Below are 19,911 nucleotides of genomic sequence, written 5' to 3'. Positions count from 1 at the left end.
TTTGAATTTTGAAAAAATAGATCCGTTTGAAGACTGATCTATAGAAGGTTCTAGCTTTTCAACCACGTATTTAAACTTGAAATAACTCCATCTCCATATAACCACCCATTCCAAATCAAAATCACACCTTCTACACTAATAATCTCTACTAAAACTCCTACAAACTCAATGCAATGTACTCAAAGGATAAACCCGACTTTATTTTGGATGAAGACTTATCTCTTTGCCCAAATTTTGTGTAATGCTATCCAAAGAAGGGATAATTAGAACTAAGGAATGGTGGTGTACCAAGTCAATCTTATTGGAAAAAGATTTTTGAAAACTTTTGTAGTCAAACAGGAAACACTAACAACCGCGATGGGATTGAATTGTATCTTCGATTCTCAAACATACGCAAAAAAGTGGAAGAGTATATGGCTTTACTTCGTATGTGCAAGCAACTTCGACTTAGAGGTGAGACTGATGAAGAAGTCGTAACTCAAGCTAACAAGGAATGGAGAAAATGGAAAGGTTATAATTTCAACTTCGAATCTCAAATGACCATCATCAAAGATTTCTTGATACATTGGAAGGGATGTTATCAAAACCAACTTTGTAATGGCGATATATTAAGCATGTAATGAGTTTTATTATGGTCTAGTTAATAAAAGTATTAGTAATTATCAATCGTATTAAGAATTCATGTTGAATCAGAAAATTTCTCAACTTTCAAATCTAATTACGGGCGGGAAATATATGTAAACCCAGCCGTAATGCAGACTCAGGTTATATTGGGAAGAATAACGGCCAGAAGTTCATAAAATCCCATCCGTTTTATGTGTTCACGGCTGGGAGTTCCTAATATCCCAACCGTTTTATCTAATTTCGGTCGGGTCGACACATTTACCCAGCCGTAACAACAAAAAATTCCATATTTTTTACAGATTTTTGACGGATTTGAATTGATAAAATTGATGTTGGGAGATGATTATAAGGTTATCTTAAGTTTTGTGATAAAGGGTTTCATCATTTTTCTTCAAAATTTTTCCAAAAAAATTCACCAAAATCACTATTTTTCCTTCTTCAAAACTCAATAAAATCGAGTTTTGATTTGCAAAAGATTAATGTTTTGGTTAGTCTAATCGATTCACTAAAACTGATTAGTTAGCTTAATCAATTTAATTAGCACTAATCAAATTAAGAGTAGATTAGACATTACAAAAAAGATAGATAAGGGGTCCTATGGGTTATTATTTCATGACCCCATTAAGCCCCCAAAACCCACCATTTTAAAGCCCCAATAATAGGATTCTTATATAAATAAGCACCAATAACCATGTGGGTTCAGATCGTCTGTGCCCGGACTTCTCTGTACCCCCTGTACCAACCAATGTGTGCGCGACATCTGTCTTGCCTGGTTGACGTTAACTAACCGCTTATATTCTACCGTATTTAAACCTCACTAATTACGGAAAGTAATTATATGTTAGATCCTGTATATATTCTTTGCTATTCATCTTCTAGCTCTTCCATATTTTGATTGTTAAGGAGCTAGCTTGATATTCTAAGTACATTATTGGATCAATATCAATCAATTGCTAAATGTATATACTCTATCAGTCGATCATTACAGAGCATGATCTTCATAAGTACTGTTATGATATGTTTCATTCATCATCCTCCACAATTCACTAACTTATGTAATTTAATTCCGTGATGTAAAATGTGTTTCAAAACGAATATATTTAGTAACTAGAAATCAGGAGGGTTGATTCAAACATAAATGTGTCGTAAATATCCAACATGCATCTTGAATGTCACTGCAGTATTATGATCCCAATCATCGATGGGAATAAGGGTGAGAACTTGCTACTGTTTTTATTTTTCTGATCAAATGTGGTTAAGTTGTTTTGTTTCTCCCCGTGATTATCCTTAATTATGGTAAGTCTTTATGTTTGTATATATTCTTCCCTTAATTAAGCATCAATTACGGGAGAAACAAACCGTTAGTTACCGGGAACTAATAAAAAACAAATGTCGGAATATCATTGGCCGGGCACATAGGGTACAGGGGATTTTGGGCACAGAGGATCTGGACCCTAACCATGTTCCGTGTTGGGATCGAAAAACCTGGGCATTCCCACTGCAAACCATGTTCCGTGTTGAGACCAAAGAACCTGGGCTTTTGCTTTACCAGGCAAATGCATTTCTTAAGATTTTACTGAATGGGGTAATCATTAATGATTTGAAGATTTTACTGGATGGGACGGGTAATGATTGGAAGCCAATAAGGAGTCTTATACACCATTCCAACAAGCCCCGGTTGAGATTCGTTCAAAGCTTCAGATATATGTAAGCTTGTAAAAATATACAGTAACTAGGTTTCCAAAGTCAAAATGTATGATCACATTATGTCCAATTTTAAGGCGATGACATTTCCGCTAGAGCTGTGTATCAGTTGGAGAATTCGACTTACATCCTATTTCTCCAGGCACACCCATAAGTGATCGGAGCTGCTTGCCTTCTCATCTGATCTACCTCGCCGACCAATTCCTTTTTCTTGGTCGTGTTTGGTAGTTGAAAATTTAACTGTATAACCTATAGTAAAAATAACCCTGCACATTTATTTCTCTCTTCCAGAAGAAACAAGTATACAGGAATTTTTGGAAGTATTTTTTTTTTCCTATGGATTTGGGTACAATGCTGTAAGGTGGGAAACAAAGGGGTTTAACTTTATACTGTTGAGGTATTAGAAATGCTCCTTGTGAAACTCGAACTTGGTTGAACCTTTCTGGTTAAACTCATGGCAGAGCTTGCCCAATTCTTGTGCTAAGACGGGTGCACCACAATAGAAAACACCTGTTCGAAAAAGTATGATCATGTAAGTTAGTTGCAGACAAGTAAAAATTCTCAAAACTTTCTTTATGTATAAAATCAGCAGAAAGCTTCAGTGATTGTTCCAGGAAAGATGAGTTACCAATCTTTGCATTTGGGTGCTTTGAGCACGTTTTCGAAAACACCTTCTTCCAGTTAGGCCTTGCAAAATGGGTTCTCACCTAAAATTGAAAAAAAAAAAACACATTATTTCTTTCATATTACTGGATCACTTATACATTGAGATTACAAAAACTGCATCTGTGCCTGTGGACGTTCTTTGGAAGATGCAAGACAAAAATTTGAATGAAAAATATTGAAGGAGACATTAAGCAGCTTACCGTGGTTCCAGAAACAATGTCAACTCCATTTTTTGCATGATTTAGGGCTTGAACCATTGTGATTAGAGCTGAACGTGCATCCCCTTCTTCATACACACTAGTTAAGTAGTTGTGCATTTCTATGACACCCTAAGTAGCCATAATGTTTACAGGATAAGAAACATCACCAAAAACGGCAAAACTGAAATGAAGATTGACAGAGCCAGCATTTGTTTTTTACCCTATGATCAAGATCAGCAATTTCATTCATGATCCCTTTGAACCAGTCGAAAGAGCCTTGTTCTCGAGTTACCCAATAGAAATACGCATTTGTTGTCTTCAGAGGTTTCTTTCTTTTAGGGGAGAACTTACTGACAGAGGAATCTGAGGAAGTTCCAACACTCTGATCTGTTGTTCGACTGATATCCGATATTGAATCCTAAAAGGCAGCATATTATGAGACATTAGTATTCCTCGAATCATAATCAAGTGATGGTTTGTTTGAAATTCATAAGTATTGTAATTAAAATCTTGCTCTTTCCAGAAACAAGAAGCCCTCACAAGTAGAACAAAGGATATAGCAATATTGCTATTCAGTTTAAGCTTCACTTACAGCCAGTTCCTCCATTCTGATGATGTTGTTGAGCAAATCTTTTAAAATACTAATGAAAGGTGTTGCTCCAATTCCAAGCCCGACAAGTAACAAAACATCATAATTCTTGTAATCCTGAGCAGGGGCTCCATATGGTCCGTCTATCAATAGCTTCGGCAAGCTGAAATCAGAATGAAGGGCTTATAATAAGTGTTCAGATGATCCCTAAATGCACATTTTCTCTACAAAAATAAATAAATACGTGGCTCTAGCTCTATATCATGATAGACATATAACCTTTTCTTAGTTGTTTCATCAGCTCTTAGAAGTCCGCTTCTCCCAGCTAGTGGAAGCTCGCATGCCTCTGAGAAAACCCTTTTGAGTTCCTGTGTCCAGTCACCAAGTTGTCGAATGTGGATGCTTAAGTAATCATCCCCAGGAGCTGAAGTTATTGAAAATGGGTGCCTGTAGCATGCACATCAAAATTGGTCAACATATGTCAGCCTATAATATAAGTTTGTACAGATGGGTTTGTTTTAGTTACCATTCAAAAGGTGAAACTGCCGGACACTGGACGAACATATACTGCCCACTCTTGTACTTGAAGTTTGGAGGCTTTGACATCTGTAGAGTAAGAACATTACCTGGATAAATAGCAACCTGAAAATTTGAGCAAGGATATAAAGAAGTTAACAAGGATTGTAGAAAAAATATAGTGCATCTGTCATAGCGCCATGATATTAAGCAATTAGCAATATAATTCACATTAATCAGATAAACTGTAAGAACTGGTCTGATCCATTAGATAAAGACGGATCTCACTAGTAACCATGACTTGACAAAATATGGAACCAGTTCCACCAGGTCTCTCATGGTTTAGTCTGATGAAAACTTGGTATGAGTGAACTGCTGAACCACAATTATGTTTGAGTAGTCTTACCCTTGGTAATTCAACTACTTCCATAAACGTACATTCTTCATGGATCATAATCACTACAAACTAGTACATGCTGCATCACAAAACTGGCAACATTTGAAATTGACCACCTTTCAGTAGGCTAACACTCCTCTATTTGTTGACTATAAAGAGTAATGAACAACTAGGCGAATAGTTACCTTTCTGAGCCGGACCGAGTAAAACCCAGACCGAAAAAATCTAACAATTCTTTCACATGCATAGAGGATTACAGGAACTGCAATGTACATCCATGTCTGGAACAAAAAAAAGCATCCAGCAATTTTATAAGCATTAGCTGATACTCCCTCTACTTCAAAAAAGAAAGAAAAAGAAGCATATTCATAATAATAAAAAGGGCCTTCTGTAGAAATTTACCGTTTTCTGGTACCATTGGTGCACGAGATAGAGGTAGAACCCATGGATTATGAGCAAAATGTAGACAAGTACAAAGAGATGATGAGAATACCAAAAAGCATTGAATCCTGTAAGCTTGTCGAAGGGTTTAGGCAACTTTACGAGACTACGTCTGAACCATCTAGTTGCAAGTGTGAACGCCACTACCATGAAAATAACCATGAGAATTCCTGTGACACCTTCTGGCCCACGTAAAAGTGCGGCATACGTGGGTTTGTGATCGCCGGGAAAATCATGTTTTAGAGGCTCAAAAGCATCATTTGAGGATTTAATCAAGCGTGGGAAATCACAGGCAAGATGATTCCCAGCGTGGAGGATTACACCGACTACGATTGCTCCTGCTATTGTCTGTCAAGTAGTGACGCAAAGAATCAGTAAAACTCAAACACTTGGACATTCAATTAGTAAATAGCTTTTTGTATTTACCTTACTGGGTACCAAATTAGTGGTTCAACTAGAACAATAATTGAAAAGAAAAATCCATATCTAATTATTTGTATTCTTTTTTGTCCCTCTAGAAACTGGCATTGTTTTTTTATAATGAACTTTGAATCTCTTTGTTGACTCGACTATCATTAATCACTTAACCACTTCTGCTGTTTAAGTAAACAATATCACCAATGTCATGTCAAAACAAATTACGCAGAGTAAAAAAGTGTTGAAATTGCCCACTATGCTACTTACCCTAAGCATATCGTTTTCAGTTTCCTAAGATAGCAGTAAATTTCTCAACAAATGGTCAGCAAAAAAATAGAATGAATAAGAATGGGAGAAAACGTACCTTGTGAAAATTGATATTATCGTCAAAAGGAATAACAGAAGCAAGTCTAGTAGACCTCAACCAAGTGATAGTGTTTCTAGAAACAGGTAAGAGAATGAGAGCCATATTGAACTTGAGCGTTTCAGCAGCACCTTTAGCAGTAACAAGACAATAACCCATAACCTTAAATGGATATCTATTCTTGTATTGAAAGAACTTCCAAAAGAATAACCCTAGCATTATTCCAATCCACAATGCCATTACCCATAACCTTCTCCAATTATCTTCAATATAGTAAATTATATTTCTGCTCACTTTTCTTATGGAGCTTCTGCTTCTTAGTCCTTGTAGATTTTGGCTTAATGCTTGGCTTGTGTAACTTAATGCTTGACTGTAATTCAGATACGTATCCTTCTGCAGTAACAATGTCTCCAGTTGCCATAACTGTAACAAAAACATTTACTTTAAAAGTGGGTATCCAGATTTACCATTTTTAGTGCATAAATACCAAAAATTAAAGCAAAAAGCAAAAACCGAACAAGAGAAAAATAAGCTAGAAACTCTAACGGACATGATGATATCTAATCATTTTATCTGGTCGGCACTCGGTATTATAGTATGCTGTCTGAGTGCGCGTTATGCTTTCCAGATAAGATGTGCACATGGAAACCAAGTTTATATTGGATTAGGTTCAAAATTTAGTCTTTCCTGTAACGTGGGTCAACCATCCACCAAAAGAGTATCCTGAAGAAGGTCAAGCAAACTGCTGGCTTTGACTATATTATAACCTTTGAATTTTGGGATGACCCATGTTACAAGACAGTCAACAAATTTCGCATCACCTGCCACTAGCTAGTAGTACGTGGGCCTTGCACAGTTTCGCTTTGCTTGTGCAAAAGAAAACTCAGCTCGTTTCAAACCACCAGATCGTTCAACCAGCAAATGACAAAAATTGCACTCCCGCACACACCTTTCTCTCTTTTTGGTGAAGTTGCAGCCTATACTGGAATTAAATTATTATAAAATTTATTTTTGTGATGCTAATTAGAGCATCAATAAAGTCTAAACTTTTCGATCAGCGTGGTATAAAGATGCACAAACCCTATATGACTATGTGACGGTGAAGAAGTCACGTTCAAGTTCATTGATACTAGTAGTTCCTTGAAGTTCCTGGTCACTAAAAGCGTGTTTGGATACAATTCTGTTTATGATTTTTGTTTTTCTAGAAACAGAAGTCAGAAATTGATGTTGGATATGGGTCAGGTCGGTGATCGAGGTTTTTAGATAACTCTCACCAAACTTAGTCGGTGGACCAAAGATTGGGATAAACCCAATTTTAGTCGGTTATGAGTTAGGATTAGGATTAAGAGTTTTATGATAACTCTTAATTGGTTTACTTGATCCTAAATTTTAGGAACTTTGTGGACAAGTTATGAAACCCTAGTCTTGTAGGCTAAGTAATGTACCTATATAAATAGCCTAGTAGAGAACCTAGAAAATTACACCAAAAAATTCTTCTTTCTCTCTTAGGGTTTATATGTTTTCTCCCAAACGTAATATATAAATCTCTTGTTTTTCCCGAGGATTCAACCTCGTTAAATTCTTGTCTCTTTTATCTTCTTTAGTTTGTGTTCTTTGCAATATTTGGAGTACCATTGTGTAGCTGTGCAAATCGCTTCTGCAGGGTTTTAGCGCAACAATTGGCATCAAGAGCTCGGGTTAGGTTCTTGGAATTTTCGGTATTCATAATATTGCAGCAGGAGTATTTTTTTCTGAAGTTGTTTGAGGTAATTCTGATCTCAAAGTTTAGTTTTTTATCTATATTTTGTTGTTTGTGAACAATGGTTGATGGGAAAGATCCAGTTGATCCGAAAGATCCTTTAGGAGAACATTCGGAGTCCACAATAAAGATAAAGAAACAAAAGAAGAAATAGTTCATTCTCATAGATCACAACTGAAGGTTGAGAAGTTCACCGGAACCAATAACTTTGGTTTATGGAAAATAGACGTAATGGATGCTCTTGTTCATCTTGACCTAGAAGAAGCTCTAGAAGGTCGGCCAGCGGAGATGTCTGACAAGCAGTGGAACAAGATAAATAAATTATGCCTGGGTTCGATTCGTGGGTGTTTAGCAACATCAGTAAGAGTTAATTATCAGCACGAGACTTCAGCTAAGGATCTCTGGGAAAGCTAGAGAAGGAGTACCTTGTGAAGAACGTGGATAATAGGATACATCTTAAGAGAAATTTGTATCGCTATAACATGAAGAAAGGTGCAACTCTAACAGAGCACCTGGATTCATATAATAAACTTCTTGCTGAGTTAGTTAACTATGATGAGAAGATCAACGACGAGGAACAAGCTTTGTGTCTGATAAACTCTCTTCCTGAAAGGTATGAACCCGTGATTAAGGCTTTAATGCATGGCAAGGATAAGATGACATACGATGAGGTCACTACAGCATTGCGTAGTGAGGAGTTCAGGAAGATGGACCGTAAAGACCTGTCAAGTGAAGCTAACAGTGACTTTCTTCTTGCAAGAGATCGTTCAACAGACAGGAGAAAGAAGAATGGTGACCGTGGCAAAGTGAAAGGGCGTTCAAAGTCAAGAGCGAGTCTGCATAAGGATGAATGTGCATGGTGTCATGACTTTGGCCATTGGGCTAAGGATTGTACCAAGCGTAAAGATAGATAAGGAGATAACAACAAGACCGAGGTGAACATTTCTAAGTCAAGTGATGATTCAGATGTAGCTTCGGATTTCTCACTGACTGTGACACCATCAGCTTGTATCGTAACTGACGGTACATGGGTACTAGATTCTGGTGCTACTTATCACATATGTCCTCATCGGGACTGGTTCTCAAGCTTCGAGATGTTTGATGGAGAAGTACGTATGGGGAATAATCATACCTGCAGGGTGATCGGGATTGGTAGTGTTCAAATCAAGATGCATGATGGTATGGTTCGGGAACTGAAGGAAGTAAGGTTCGTACCTGCTGTGAAGAAGAATCTGATTTCGCTCGGAACTTTGGAAGCTAAGGGCTACAAGTTAGTCGCTGAAAATGGCATTCTAAAGATAATCTCTGGATCGTTGGTAATCATGAAGGGCACAAGGCATCATAACTTGTACTACTTAACTCGTAGTACAGTAACAGGAGATGTGTCAATTTCTGAACACATCGAGACTGCAGCGACGGAGACCACGAAGTTATGGCATATGCGACTTGCACATCCAGGTGATAAGTCGTTACACTCTTTAATTCGTCAAGATTTATTGAAAGGTGCTATTGCCTGCAAATTAGAGTTTTGTGAACATTGTGTGAAAGGCAAGAAAACAAGAACAAGTTTTGGCACAACAATCCACAACACTAGTGTAGTTCTTGATTATGTTCACTCAGATATTTGGGGTCCCTCCAAGAATGCATCATTGGGAGGGAAAAATTGGTTCGTGTCTTTCATTGATGACTATTCTAGGCGAGTATGGGTGTACACCATGAGGCATAAGGATGAAGTCCTAGAAGTCTTTGTGAGGTGGAAAAAGGCAACTGAGACTCAAACTGGTAGAAAGATCAAGGTACTACGTTCGGACAATGGTGGAGAGTACAAAAGTGATCCATTCTTGCAAGTATGTCAGGATGAGGGAATACAGAGGCATTTCACAGTTAAGAAGACGCCACAAAAAAATGGGGTAGCTGAATGCATGAATCATACTTTGCTGGAGAAGGTACGATGTATGTTATCTAATGCTGGATTAGGTAAAGCGTTTTGGGCTGAGGCAGTTACATATGCGTGCTTCCTCATTAATAGGTTGCCATCAGCTGCATTAGAAGTTAAAACTCCGATGGAGAAGTGGTATGGTAAACCAGCTTATGACTATGACTCAATTCATATCTTTGGTTTCCCTGCTTGGTATCATGTTAGTGAAAACAAGCTTGATAGTCGTGCTGTTAAAGGCATCTTTATGGGTGTGAAGAAAGGAGTGAAAGGGTTCAAAATTTGGAATCCAGTGGAGAAGAAGATAGTCATAAGTAGAGATGTTACATTTGATGAAGCGTCTATGATAAAGTCTTGGGGTTCTCAGCAGGTGGAGAACAGAAGCACCAATACTAGTGAGCCTTTGCAGCAGGTGGAGATTGATGCAACTCCACTAATTCCAGCTAAGTATGTATCTGTTACGACTACTTCGGAAGGCGTGACGTCTACAAGGGAGGTAATTACTGAAGTTCCAAATGATAGTGACGATGTTTATGAAGAGGAACATGAAGCAGTGGAAGATACAGAAGCTACGGTCACTGAGACCATAGCAACCAGCAAACCGAGAAGATCAATCAGGAAACCTGGTTGGATGAATGATTTTATAGCTTATGCATTACCAGTTGTTGAAGAAGGTATTCTTAATACCTATTTTGAAGCTATACACAGTGTAGAGCATCAAGAATGGGAAGCTGCTATGCAGGATGAGATGGAGTCTCTTTACAAGAATGGCAGATGGATTCTTACGAAGCTTCCGAACGGTAAGAAGGCCATTGGGTGCAAATAGGTATATGCTAAGAAAGAAGGATCTCATATGAATCAAGTACGCTACAAGGCAAGGTTAGTTGCAAAAGGTTATGCCCAAAAGGAAGGCATTGACTATAATGAGGTGTTCTCTCCAGTTGTGAAACACTCATCAATCCGAATTTTGTTGTCCTTGGTAGCACAGTATGATTTAGACCTAGTTCAGCTAGATGTGAAGACGGCGTTCTTACATGGTGATCTAGAAGAGAAGATTTATATGACTCAGCCGAGTGGGTTCAAAGTTGCTGGAAGAGAAGATTGTGTATGCAAGCTGAAGAAATCGTTGTATGGGCTGAAACAGTCTCCAAGACAGTGGTATAAGAGATTTGATCAGTTTATGATTGGCCATACATACACAAGAAGTCACTATGACCATTGTGTATACTTCAAGAAGCTACGTGATGGGTCTTTCATATATTTGCTCTTGTATGTCGATGATATGCTGATAGCATCGAATAACAAGAAAGAGATGGATAATTTGAAGCAAAAATTGTCAACTGAGTTCGAGATGAAAGATCTGGGAGAAGCTAAGAAGATTCATGGCATGGAGATTCAACGTGACAGAAAGAAGGGTAAATTTGGTATCTGCGAAGGAACTAAATCTGTAAGTACTCCCCTTGGTCCTCATTTTAAGTTGAGTTCTGATATGTCTCCCACTACTGAAGAAGAGCGTGAGTATATGGCCCAAGTCCCATATGCTAGTGCTGTTGGTAGCTTGATGTATGCGATGGTATGTACAAGGCCGGATATTTCACATGGAGTAAGTATGATCAGCCGTTATATGCATAATCTTGGTAAAGGACATTGACAAGCTGTGAAATGGATTTTGAGGTATATTTATGGTAGTGTTGATGTTGTCTTGGAGTTTGTGAAGGAAGATGAGAACAATCAGCTATGTGTTGGTTATGTGGATTCTGACTATGCTGGTGATTTGGACAAGAGGCGTTCAACTACAGGGTATGTATTTTCCTTGGATGGAGCACCGGTTAGTTGGAGATTGATTTTGCAGTCTACTGTGGCTCTCTCAACTACTGAAGTGGAGTATATGGCAGTGACTGAAGCATTTAAGGAGGATATATGGTTACAGGGTTTGCTAGATGACTTGGGTGTTGTGCAGGAACAACTGCATGTGCATTGTGATAGTCTTAGTGCAATTTACTTGGCTAAGAATCAAGTGCATCATGCCAGAACCAAACATATAGATGTTCGATTTCACTTTGTTAGAGAAATTCTGGAAGAAGAAGACATTCTACTTGTGAAGATCGATACCAAAGACAATCCAGCTGATATGTTAACGAAAGTAGTATCTGGGGTCAAGTTTCGTCATTGCTCGAAATTGATCCACATTCTTCCGGTTTGGTGATACCCTTTGGGGTAGAGGTTCTTAGGAACCTGGTGGAGGCCTTCTAGCAAGGCCATTGAGTGAACTACGGTCGGTTTGATTCCTTGCAGAGGATACGTAGGCAGCCTATGGCGCAATCGACGTCGGAAGACGAAGGTGATTTTGTTATTGATCGTCTCATGCATGAATGCATGATCCGAGGTGGAGAATTGTTGGATATGGGTCAGGTCGGTGATGGAGGTTTTTATATAACTCTCACCAAACTTAGTCGGTGGACCAAAGATTGGGATAAACCCAATTTTAGTCGGTTATGAGTTAGGATTAGGATTAAGAGTTTTATGATAACTCTTAATTGGTTTACTTGATCCTAAATTTTAGGAACTTTGTGGACAAGTTATGAAACCCTGGTCTTATAGGCTAAGTAATGTACCTATATAAATAGCCTAGTAGAGAACCTAGAAAATTACACCAAAAAATTCTTCTTTCTCTCTTAGGGTTTATATGTTTTTTCCCAAACGATAATATATAAATCTCTTGTTTTTCCCGAGGATTCAACCTCGTTAAATTCTTGTCTCTTTTATCTTCTTTAGTTTGTGTTCTTTGCAATATTTGGAGTACCATTGTGTAGCTATGCAAATCGCTTCCGCAGGGTTTTAGCGCAACAGTTGAGATATTTTACTTCGCAAAAAATCGATTTTTCTACTTGTATAAGTCGTTCTGAAATTCCACACCCATACAGACTTCTAGAAATCAAAAAGCTACTTCTACGTGTGCATCCAAACGCGATATAAGTTTATTTTGTAAAATTAATAAAAATAAAGAAATTTACCACATCACATCTGTTCTTTACAACAACTATGTCTATCTGCATGAAGTTTGGTTACACATTTAGTATTTACTGCATGCAACAAGATCTCAAACTCGAATCAAATGTACTGGACTTCAAAGTTCAAAGAATAGATACCATTGTTCACTTATTACTGTCGATTGACACATGGCATAACCTTTAACGTCCTACATTCCTAATCAGTCCAGAACGGTCCCTAGCTCGATTATGATTTCCAATTCTATTTTCAGCTTCAGGGCTCAGGGATTCACTTCATCACATTTTGCTTCTGGCTGGGACCATTAAAGGTCCCCGTTACCACTATCGCGAATACAAAATTTTGATTCTGCGACTTCCAATGAGCGCCTAATAGCTGTAAAGTAGGGCTGTCAACGGGTACCCGTTACCCGGAACCGGAACCGGACCCGAGCGTTCCGGGTCCGGTTCCGGGTCCCAAAATTGGACCCATTAACAAGTTAGGACCCGACGGGTAATTACCCGATTGGACCCGAATCTAAACGGGTCCGAATGGGTAATATCCGATGGGTACCCGCGGGTAACGGGTACCCGGTTATTCATTCTTTTATCCCTCTTTTTAACAAAATTACAAGTATTTTGCTAGTTTGGTTTTGAATTTTTTTCTCATTTTTCATTTCTTCTTACATTTAATCTTTATTTAGTACATTAATAAAGAAATAATACCAAATTTTTATAGAAATAAGTTTGATTCAAGCAAAAAAAAAGGGAAAGACATCAAAATTTTGAACTTTTATGTGTGTTTTCTTAATACCCAACGGGTACCCGGAACCGATGGGTACCCGGGGTTTTAAACGGGTCCGGTTCTGGGTCCACTAATTTAGGAACCGGACCCGGAACCGCTAGTAACCGGACCCGACTTTTATAAATAGGGTCCGGGTCCGGATCCATTGATACCCGGGAGGACCCGGACCCGTTGACAGCCCTACTGTAAAGGTTGTTCATAGTTCCTTTTCCTCCTATTCCAAACTCCAACTCGAAAGTGAAATTTAAGAACCTTCTATGGACTGGCATATGAGAAAGAGATCGGCGTATGCCACGTGTCGACGGAAACAAAAAAAGAAATAAACTTATAAATGTTGTACCAACCTCAATGTAGCCAAGCCTCTCAGGGTCCAACTCTTCCATTATGAGAGCAGCGTATTCCTCTGCTTGTTCTTTAAGCCTTGCCAACTTATTCGCCGAGGCACTCAGCATGATAATCTACGGGCAAACAAATCCGAATTAAATTCTTTTAATACCATCCATCTTTTACGATTATGATTATTATACCCTTCACCTACTCTTCTGAAAACGACATCGTCTATTTTTTCAAACTTGATGTATATCATTAACATAAACATCACATGTTTGGTGATACAACGAAAAAGATCAAAGACAAATTTTGGATAAATTACCTAACTGTTATTAGTATTCTTTTTTTTGTCAGTCACAGTTGATGATGTAACGTGAGAAATGAACCCAAAAAGAATGTCATTACCGGCAGGTTGGAGTAGTTGGGCTGTGGTTTTCGGCCCTAGCTAAAACATAATAACGTTCAACCAATCCTTGATACACTACTTACTAAAACACTACTAAAATATAGCATGTTTGTTTTGTCATTTAATATAAATTCTCCATATTAACCTAAATATAAAATAATTAATGAACAGCAAAAACCAAAGATCATTTCAAGAAGAATTCCACACTGACTAGTAGATTGTTATCTAATTGCCTCTGTATCATCGGGGAATCCGACAGACTGTTTTTTATTTTATTTTTATTATTACTATTCCTCCATAAACACCTCATTAATATAAATAGTAGTAGTACTTTATATACTAATCGAGGTTGATTTTGTGTTTCATTGAAATTCTATGAGTGAAAAAGAAAGAGAGAATAAGCACCTCTTTAACTTCAGATTCAGTAATCCTACCATCTTCGTTCTTATCTACCCTGAAATGAAAACAAAATGAGTTAAATGTAATAATAAATGTGATGATAATACAAACTAAATTTGAAGATTAAAAAATATTACATGTCAAAGAAGATTTGAAGTCTGGAATCAAAACTTTGATCAGTAATCTGGGACCAGAATTCATATAGTTCCTCTTTACTAATTTTGTCAATCTTCAATCTTCTTCTTCTGCTCAATGCATCAAATAGTTCCAATGCGAATTCCTTGGAATCTTTCATTCCTAATTTTCATGACAACACAATAAATAAAAATGAGCAAGGTAACTAAAAATTCATTTTAAAGAAAGTTGTGAGAAGAAGAATGAAATAAGAACCTATGCATTGTCCGAAATCAGCTCGAAAAAGAAATCCATCTTTTGCAAGTCCATCAAAATTGCTTTGAACTTCATTCCAAGCATCAACTGAATTAATATTGTTCCTATGGCTACTGCTATTACTATTACTAATGAATCTTAATCCTCTCAGAGCTTTATGTGCACCAGACCGAGTTCGATCGAGTTGAGCACGTTGTTTACGGAGAGCTCTAGCAGCTAAAGCTGAATCAGAAGTTCCCGCATTGTTATCATTTGCTACGGCTGTAGAAGAAGAAAGTGTTTTTGATGATTGATTATGACTCCATGAAAATCTTCTATTAAGTTCAGCTTTAAACTCTTGTGAAAATGCTTTAGCTTTGGCTACAGTTTCCTTTTTCAGTTCTTGAGAAAACTGACGAAATTTATGCGATGAACTTCTTTTTATTGTTGGTGATCTTGATGCCGTTGATGATAAAGAAGTTTCACTTCCACCACCACCACCAGAAATAACAATTTCTTGATCTAAATCAATAATGGTAGCAGGTTCAACACTTCTCAACACAATTGTATCATCGTCTTGAAAATCAAGGGTCACTTCAACAAATTCTTGATCCATTGCACCAGATGTTTCGTTGTTTACAGGTGATGAACTTCCACTTGCAAATTTACCTGAAGATACCGTATCTGACGCCCATCGTCGTTCATGTTTCGGAAAACCCCTCATAAATTTCTCTCTCTCACCCACACTACTGTCTACTGGGTCTCTAGAAATTTTGAATCCAAACTAGCTACAGATGCTCTGTTTGAAGGATAATTTAAACTCTTTCACAGAGTCATCGAAACGCGTTCGGAATCTCTAGGAAAAGACCACTTTACGCGGTGAATGCAGCAAAAAGGATGAGAGATGGTACAAGCGTCTGAATGGGGAAGAAAAAGAGAATGGAAAGTTGGAAAATGACAAGCTAGAACCACTGGAAAGAAAAGTTGCAGGGTGAACGACTTTTCTTTAAACCTGAAATTAATATCCGAAATGGGATTTCTAACAAATATGAACGGGATTAACCAATTCTAAATGTTTGATTAATAAGAATGAAGCAAATGGTTGCTCTCTAAAAATATGTTTAAAAGAATGGCTTTAGCAAATTAATCAGAAAAGAGAGATAAATGAGATTCTCTCTTTTAGGAAGAGGTAGTGAAGAATGTGAGGGGAGTCGGAGAGACGGTGGGGTCACGATCTGAAAAATGTATCAAGTACAAGTGGAAATAATAGTGACGACCGAGAAAAAAAGAGAAAACCTAAGAAAATGGAATTTGCGATTGCGTGAAAAGAAAAGAAGGGGGAAATTTATATTTGGCAGGCTGCTTGTTGTGGTTTGGTAAGCAGAGATGACGAAAACAAACATTCTGAGTCATCGTATGAAACCGGCGTGTGTTGTTGGCTAACCCGTGGTACATTTGCCTACAGAAATAAAATTTAAATAAAAAGTATGAAATTTTAAATTTTAGGTACTGGTATTTTGTTTGAAGGTTGTTTCTTTTTCTTTTTGAACTAACAACACTGCTTAGCTCAAGTAATAAGGTTTTGCTCAATAGGTTAAGCTACAAGGCTAACATCATAAGACATGTCCTGAGAAGCTAAAACAGAAATATAGTTTGGGACACAGCCCGAATAAGTCCTTGCTTAAGGCCGTTTTATACACGGGGATGGCAATTTACGCCACTCAAACCTATCCCTGCGGGACCTGTTCCTATTGAGTAGGGTTTTACCCGTACAAATGGGAAACGGTATTAATTACGGATGATCCCGAATTTAGTTATACACTGGGCCATATAGGCGGTGTCCTAAAGCCCCAAATTATTTGGGGCTAAACAAAAATTTCTTTTAACTATCGGTCCGCGAGTTATAATTCCAAATGTGTCACTATCCATCCATAAAAAACCCATCAAAACAAAAGTAACACAAAAACCCCAAAGAATTTGGTGAAAACCAATTTTGGTTTCATCATAATATTTGATGAAACATCATAGAATTTGATGAAACCAATTTTGAAATTTGGGGTTTTTGTATCAATTTTTAAAAATTTGAGGTTTTTGTATCAAGTTTGTTTAAGATGGAGTTTTAATGAATCCCAACATTTGAATGGGGTTTTTGTGCCACAAGTTTGGTCACCTTGGATTTTTGTGACTAGTTCTGAGTTAATATGTGACAGTTATAACTGTTACGAAATTATTTTGTTACAGTAATTTATCTTATATGACACTTTGACGATTATAATTGATGTTACATATTTCCAAACATCTATACAAGCGTTACTAAATTTTTTGATTTTTGAATCAATAATCCATTATGGGAGTACTTTTGTCAACTTACAAGCTAGGAACCCCAAAATCCATCTAAAAAGGTTGAAATTTTTTGGGCGGCCAAACCGGTTAAAAGTTATCGCTTTAAATATTCACATGTATCTCCCTTAAATTAAAAGTTTAACTCTATCTCTGATTTGGTAACCCATAGAAAAGGGCCCCATATTTAATGTTCCAGTGGAGCACTCCAAAATACTAAGACGGCCCTGCTTCCTTTCTTTGTCATTTTTTTCTGCTACTTCATTGCTCTCCTAATCAACGTAAAGTCTAAGAAATCTTTCCAACCAATGAGCGATGATTAGCTTCATCAAGAATGGATTTCCACTTCCATTCGACTTCGACCTTCTTGGCTGCTAATGAAGCTATTATTGAACAACCATCTCCTCCCAAATCTAGATTCTTGAAGTTGTTGGTACTAGCTCATCCAACTGCCAAATGCGCAGCAGTACCTGTAAAGTCATGGAAAAATTGATCTCATACTGTTGGAGACATAGCATCAATAAACGAAGCATGGTGGTAAATTTTCTCATCATCCACTGCGAGAATAATCCATTTATATTATTTTAACTTATTAAATTTCCCATCCTGAAATTCTCGTAGACTTATCAATGGTACACTATCGAATAAATCTCTAAATGTTGTTAATAAGAAATACTATTGATTTTAACCTTAGTAATAAGATTTATAATATCCATTGAAAAACTAACCCGAACACTGACCACATTTCAGTCCTAATGTTCAACATCGATGAGTTGAACAACAAGAGAATAAAGATTTTTGTTAGAGCATTGCTCGGTCGAACTCTCATGTGTTGCTATCTCAAGCATGTTTGTAAATGTTAGTGATCAAAACTATAAGTCTTGATTTCTAGTATATTATATCTAAGTCCCGGACTAGGATAGAAAGTGTAGTTGAGCTCAAGGACTTCATGGCGATTCATCATACAAGTAGAAGAACTACTCAAGGAACCGGTGGAACTTCTCGACAAAAAGGTATGTGAAGACTTGAACTTATCTATCACTCAAAAGTCTATCTACTCTATCTCATACTCTTTGAGACAAGAAGTCGTATGCTATATATATAGACTTCGATGATACACATTTGGTATTTCGAGACGAGTATACCTCGCCTATCTATATCTCGAAATATGAGTTGGTAAGCTTTTCGCTTTAACCAAGTTTATCTTTACCATGTGAAGAAAGTCATGATATGTTTCAATCATCTTGAAAATTGCTTTGACGAGAAACGGTGTAACAACTATATAACATCCCCTAAGAATGTTTCAATGATTGAAATGAGAGTTTAGATTACATAACCAATGGTGGACATAAGCATTGTTGTGGAAACACATTTATGTACAAGTCCTATTCCGTGAACCAAAGTTTGCGAACTTTGTTGATCAAGAGAACCGGAAGAATGGCGTGAGCCAAGTCCGAGAACTGTCGAAGTTCTCAAACCCGAGAATTTCTGCTGGAGTTGACAAACTATTTGCGTGAAACTAAGTCCGCGAACCCAGTCCGCGAACTGCTGAAGTTTTCATACCCGAGAATTTCTGCTGGAGTTTGTAAACTCTGCCGGGTAACTTAAGTCCGCGAACCTAGTCTGCGAACTTGAGAAGGTTATATATCTGAAGATGATTTCTGAACTTAAACTTAAAAAGACTAAGGAATGCAATTTGCAAACCGTGGCTATAAAAGTTCATGAACCGATTCAAGTGAATCAAAGCATCTTTGGTTCAATTGTGTCTTGTGTAGTACATGAGGTTTCCTTGCAATTGAACAACTCTCTAACTAGTTCATTTGAAATCATTTGAACTAGTTATGGTGAAGAAGAACATGGTTGATATGGAATGATCATATGGCTAACCTTTTGGTTAACTATTGTTGAACCAACAAGTGCATACGTTTGGGTACGGTTAACAAACCTAGAAGCGTGCATTGTCAAGTGTGTGTAACAAGCTAAGTTTTCGATCTAACGGTTGAGAAATATTAGCTTGAATCTGAATCAGGTTTTCATCTAACGGTGGATATTGATTGATTTGTTACCAAGGTAACTTAAGTGCAAACCCTGATTTGAAAGACTATATAAGGGGAACTCTAGTATTTGTGCAAAACTAATCCCCACACCTCATGTGTGATACTAGTTTGCATACTAGAGTCGGTTCTCATGTAACCTTTGGTTTTCTTCTTCTAAAACCAGGTTAACGACTTAAAGACTTCATTGGGATTGTGAAGCCAGACCGATACTACTTTTATCGTAGTTGTGTGATCTGATCTTGCATCTTCTATCGTACGAGTATAATCAGATTGATTAGGTTGAGATTGATATCTCCGATAGGCAAGATATAAAAAGTAATCACAAACATCTTCGTCTCATTGTTTGTGATTCCGCAACATATTGTTTCGCTACCATACGATTAAGATAGTTGTGAGGTGATTGATAACTCTAGGCTGTTCTTCGGGAATATAAGACCAGATTATCAATTGGTTCCTATTCACCATGATTATTATCAAAAGACGGAACAAAACCTTTTAGGGTTTATCTGTGGGAGACAGATTGATCGTTTGATAGACTTGTCTGTGTGAGGCAGATTTGTTTATTGTCAAGTCTTCGACTTTGGGTCGTAGCAACTCTTAGTTGT

The 19,911-nt window shown here is 37.4% G+C and overlaps 1 protein-coding gene across 1 annotated transcript; it reads right to left on the bottom strand.

The window, feature by feature from the left end:
* Positions 1-2,332: 2,332 nt before the first annotated feature.
* On the bottom strand, positions 2,333-15,633 carry LOC113358391 (respiratory burst oxidase homolog protein A-like). The gene is made up of 14 exons (XM_026601943.1): positions 14,931-15,633; positions 14,678-14,837; positions 14,547-14,595; positions 13,750-13,863; positions 5,919-6,341; positions 5,099-5,485; positions 4,882-4,977; positions 4,310-4,425; positions 4,063-4,230; positions 3,787-3,946; positions 3,415-3,612; positions 3,195-3,323; positions 2,957-3,035; positions 2,333-2,838 (listed from the first exon to the last, which is right to left on the bottom strand). Exons 1-14 carry the CDS (start codon positions 15,631-15,633, stop codon positions 2,729-2,731), a joined length of 2,892 nt encoding a protein of 963 aa, XP_026457728.1. The 3' UTR covers positions 2,333-2,728.
* Positions 15,634-19,911: the final 4,278 nt, after the last annotated feature.

This window comes from Papaver somniferum, chromosome 3 (genome assembly GCF_003573695.1).
Source record: "Papaver somniferum cultivar HN1 chromosome 3, ASM357369v1, whole genome shotgun sequence".
In the NCBI taxonomy this organism is placed as follows: domain Eukaryota; kingdom Viridiplantae; phylum Streptophyta; class Magnoliopsida; order Ranunculales; family Papaveraceae; genus Papaver; species Papaver somniferum.
Note: the sequence above shows the minus strand (reverse complement) of the source record. Positions and strands in the feature narration are given on the sequence as shown.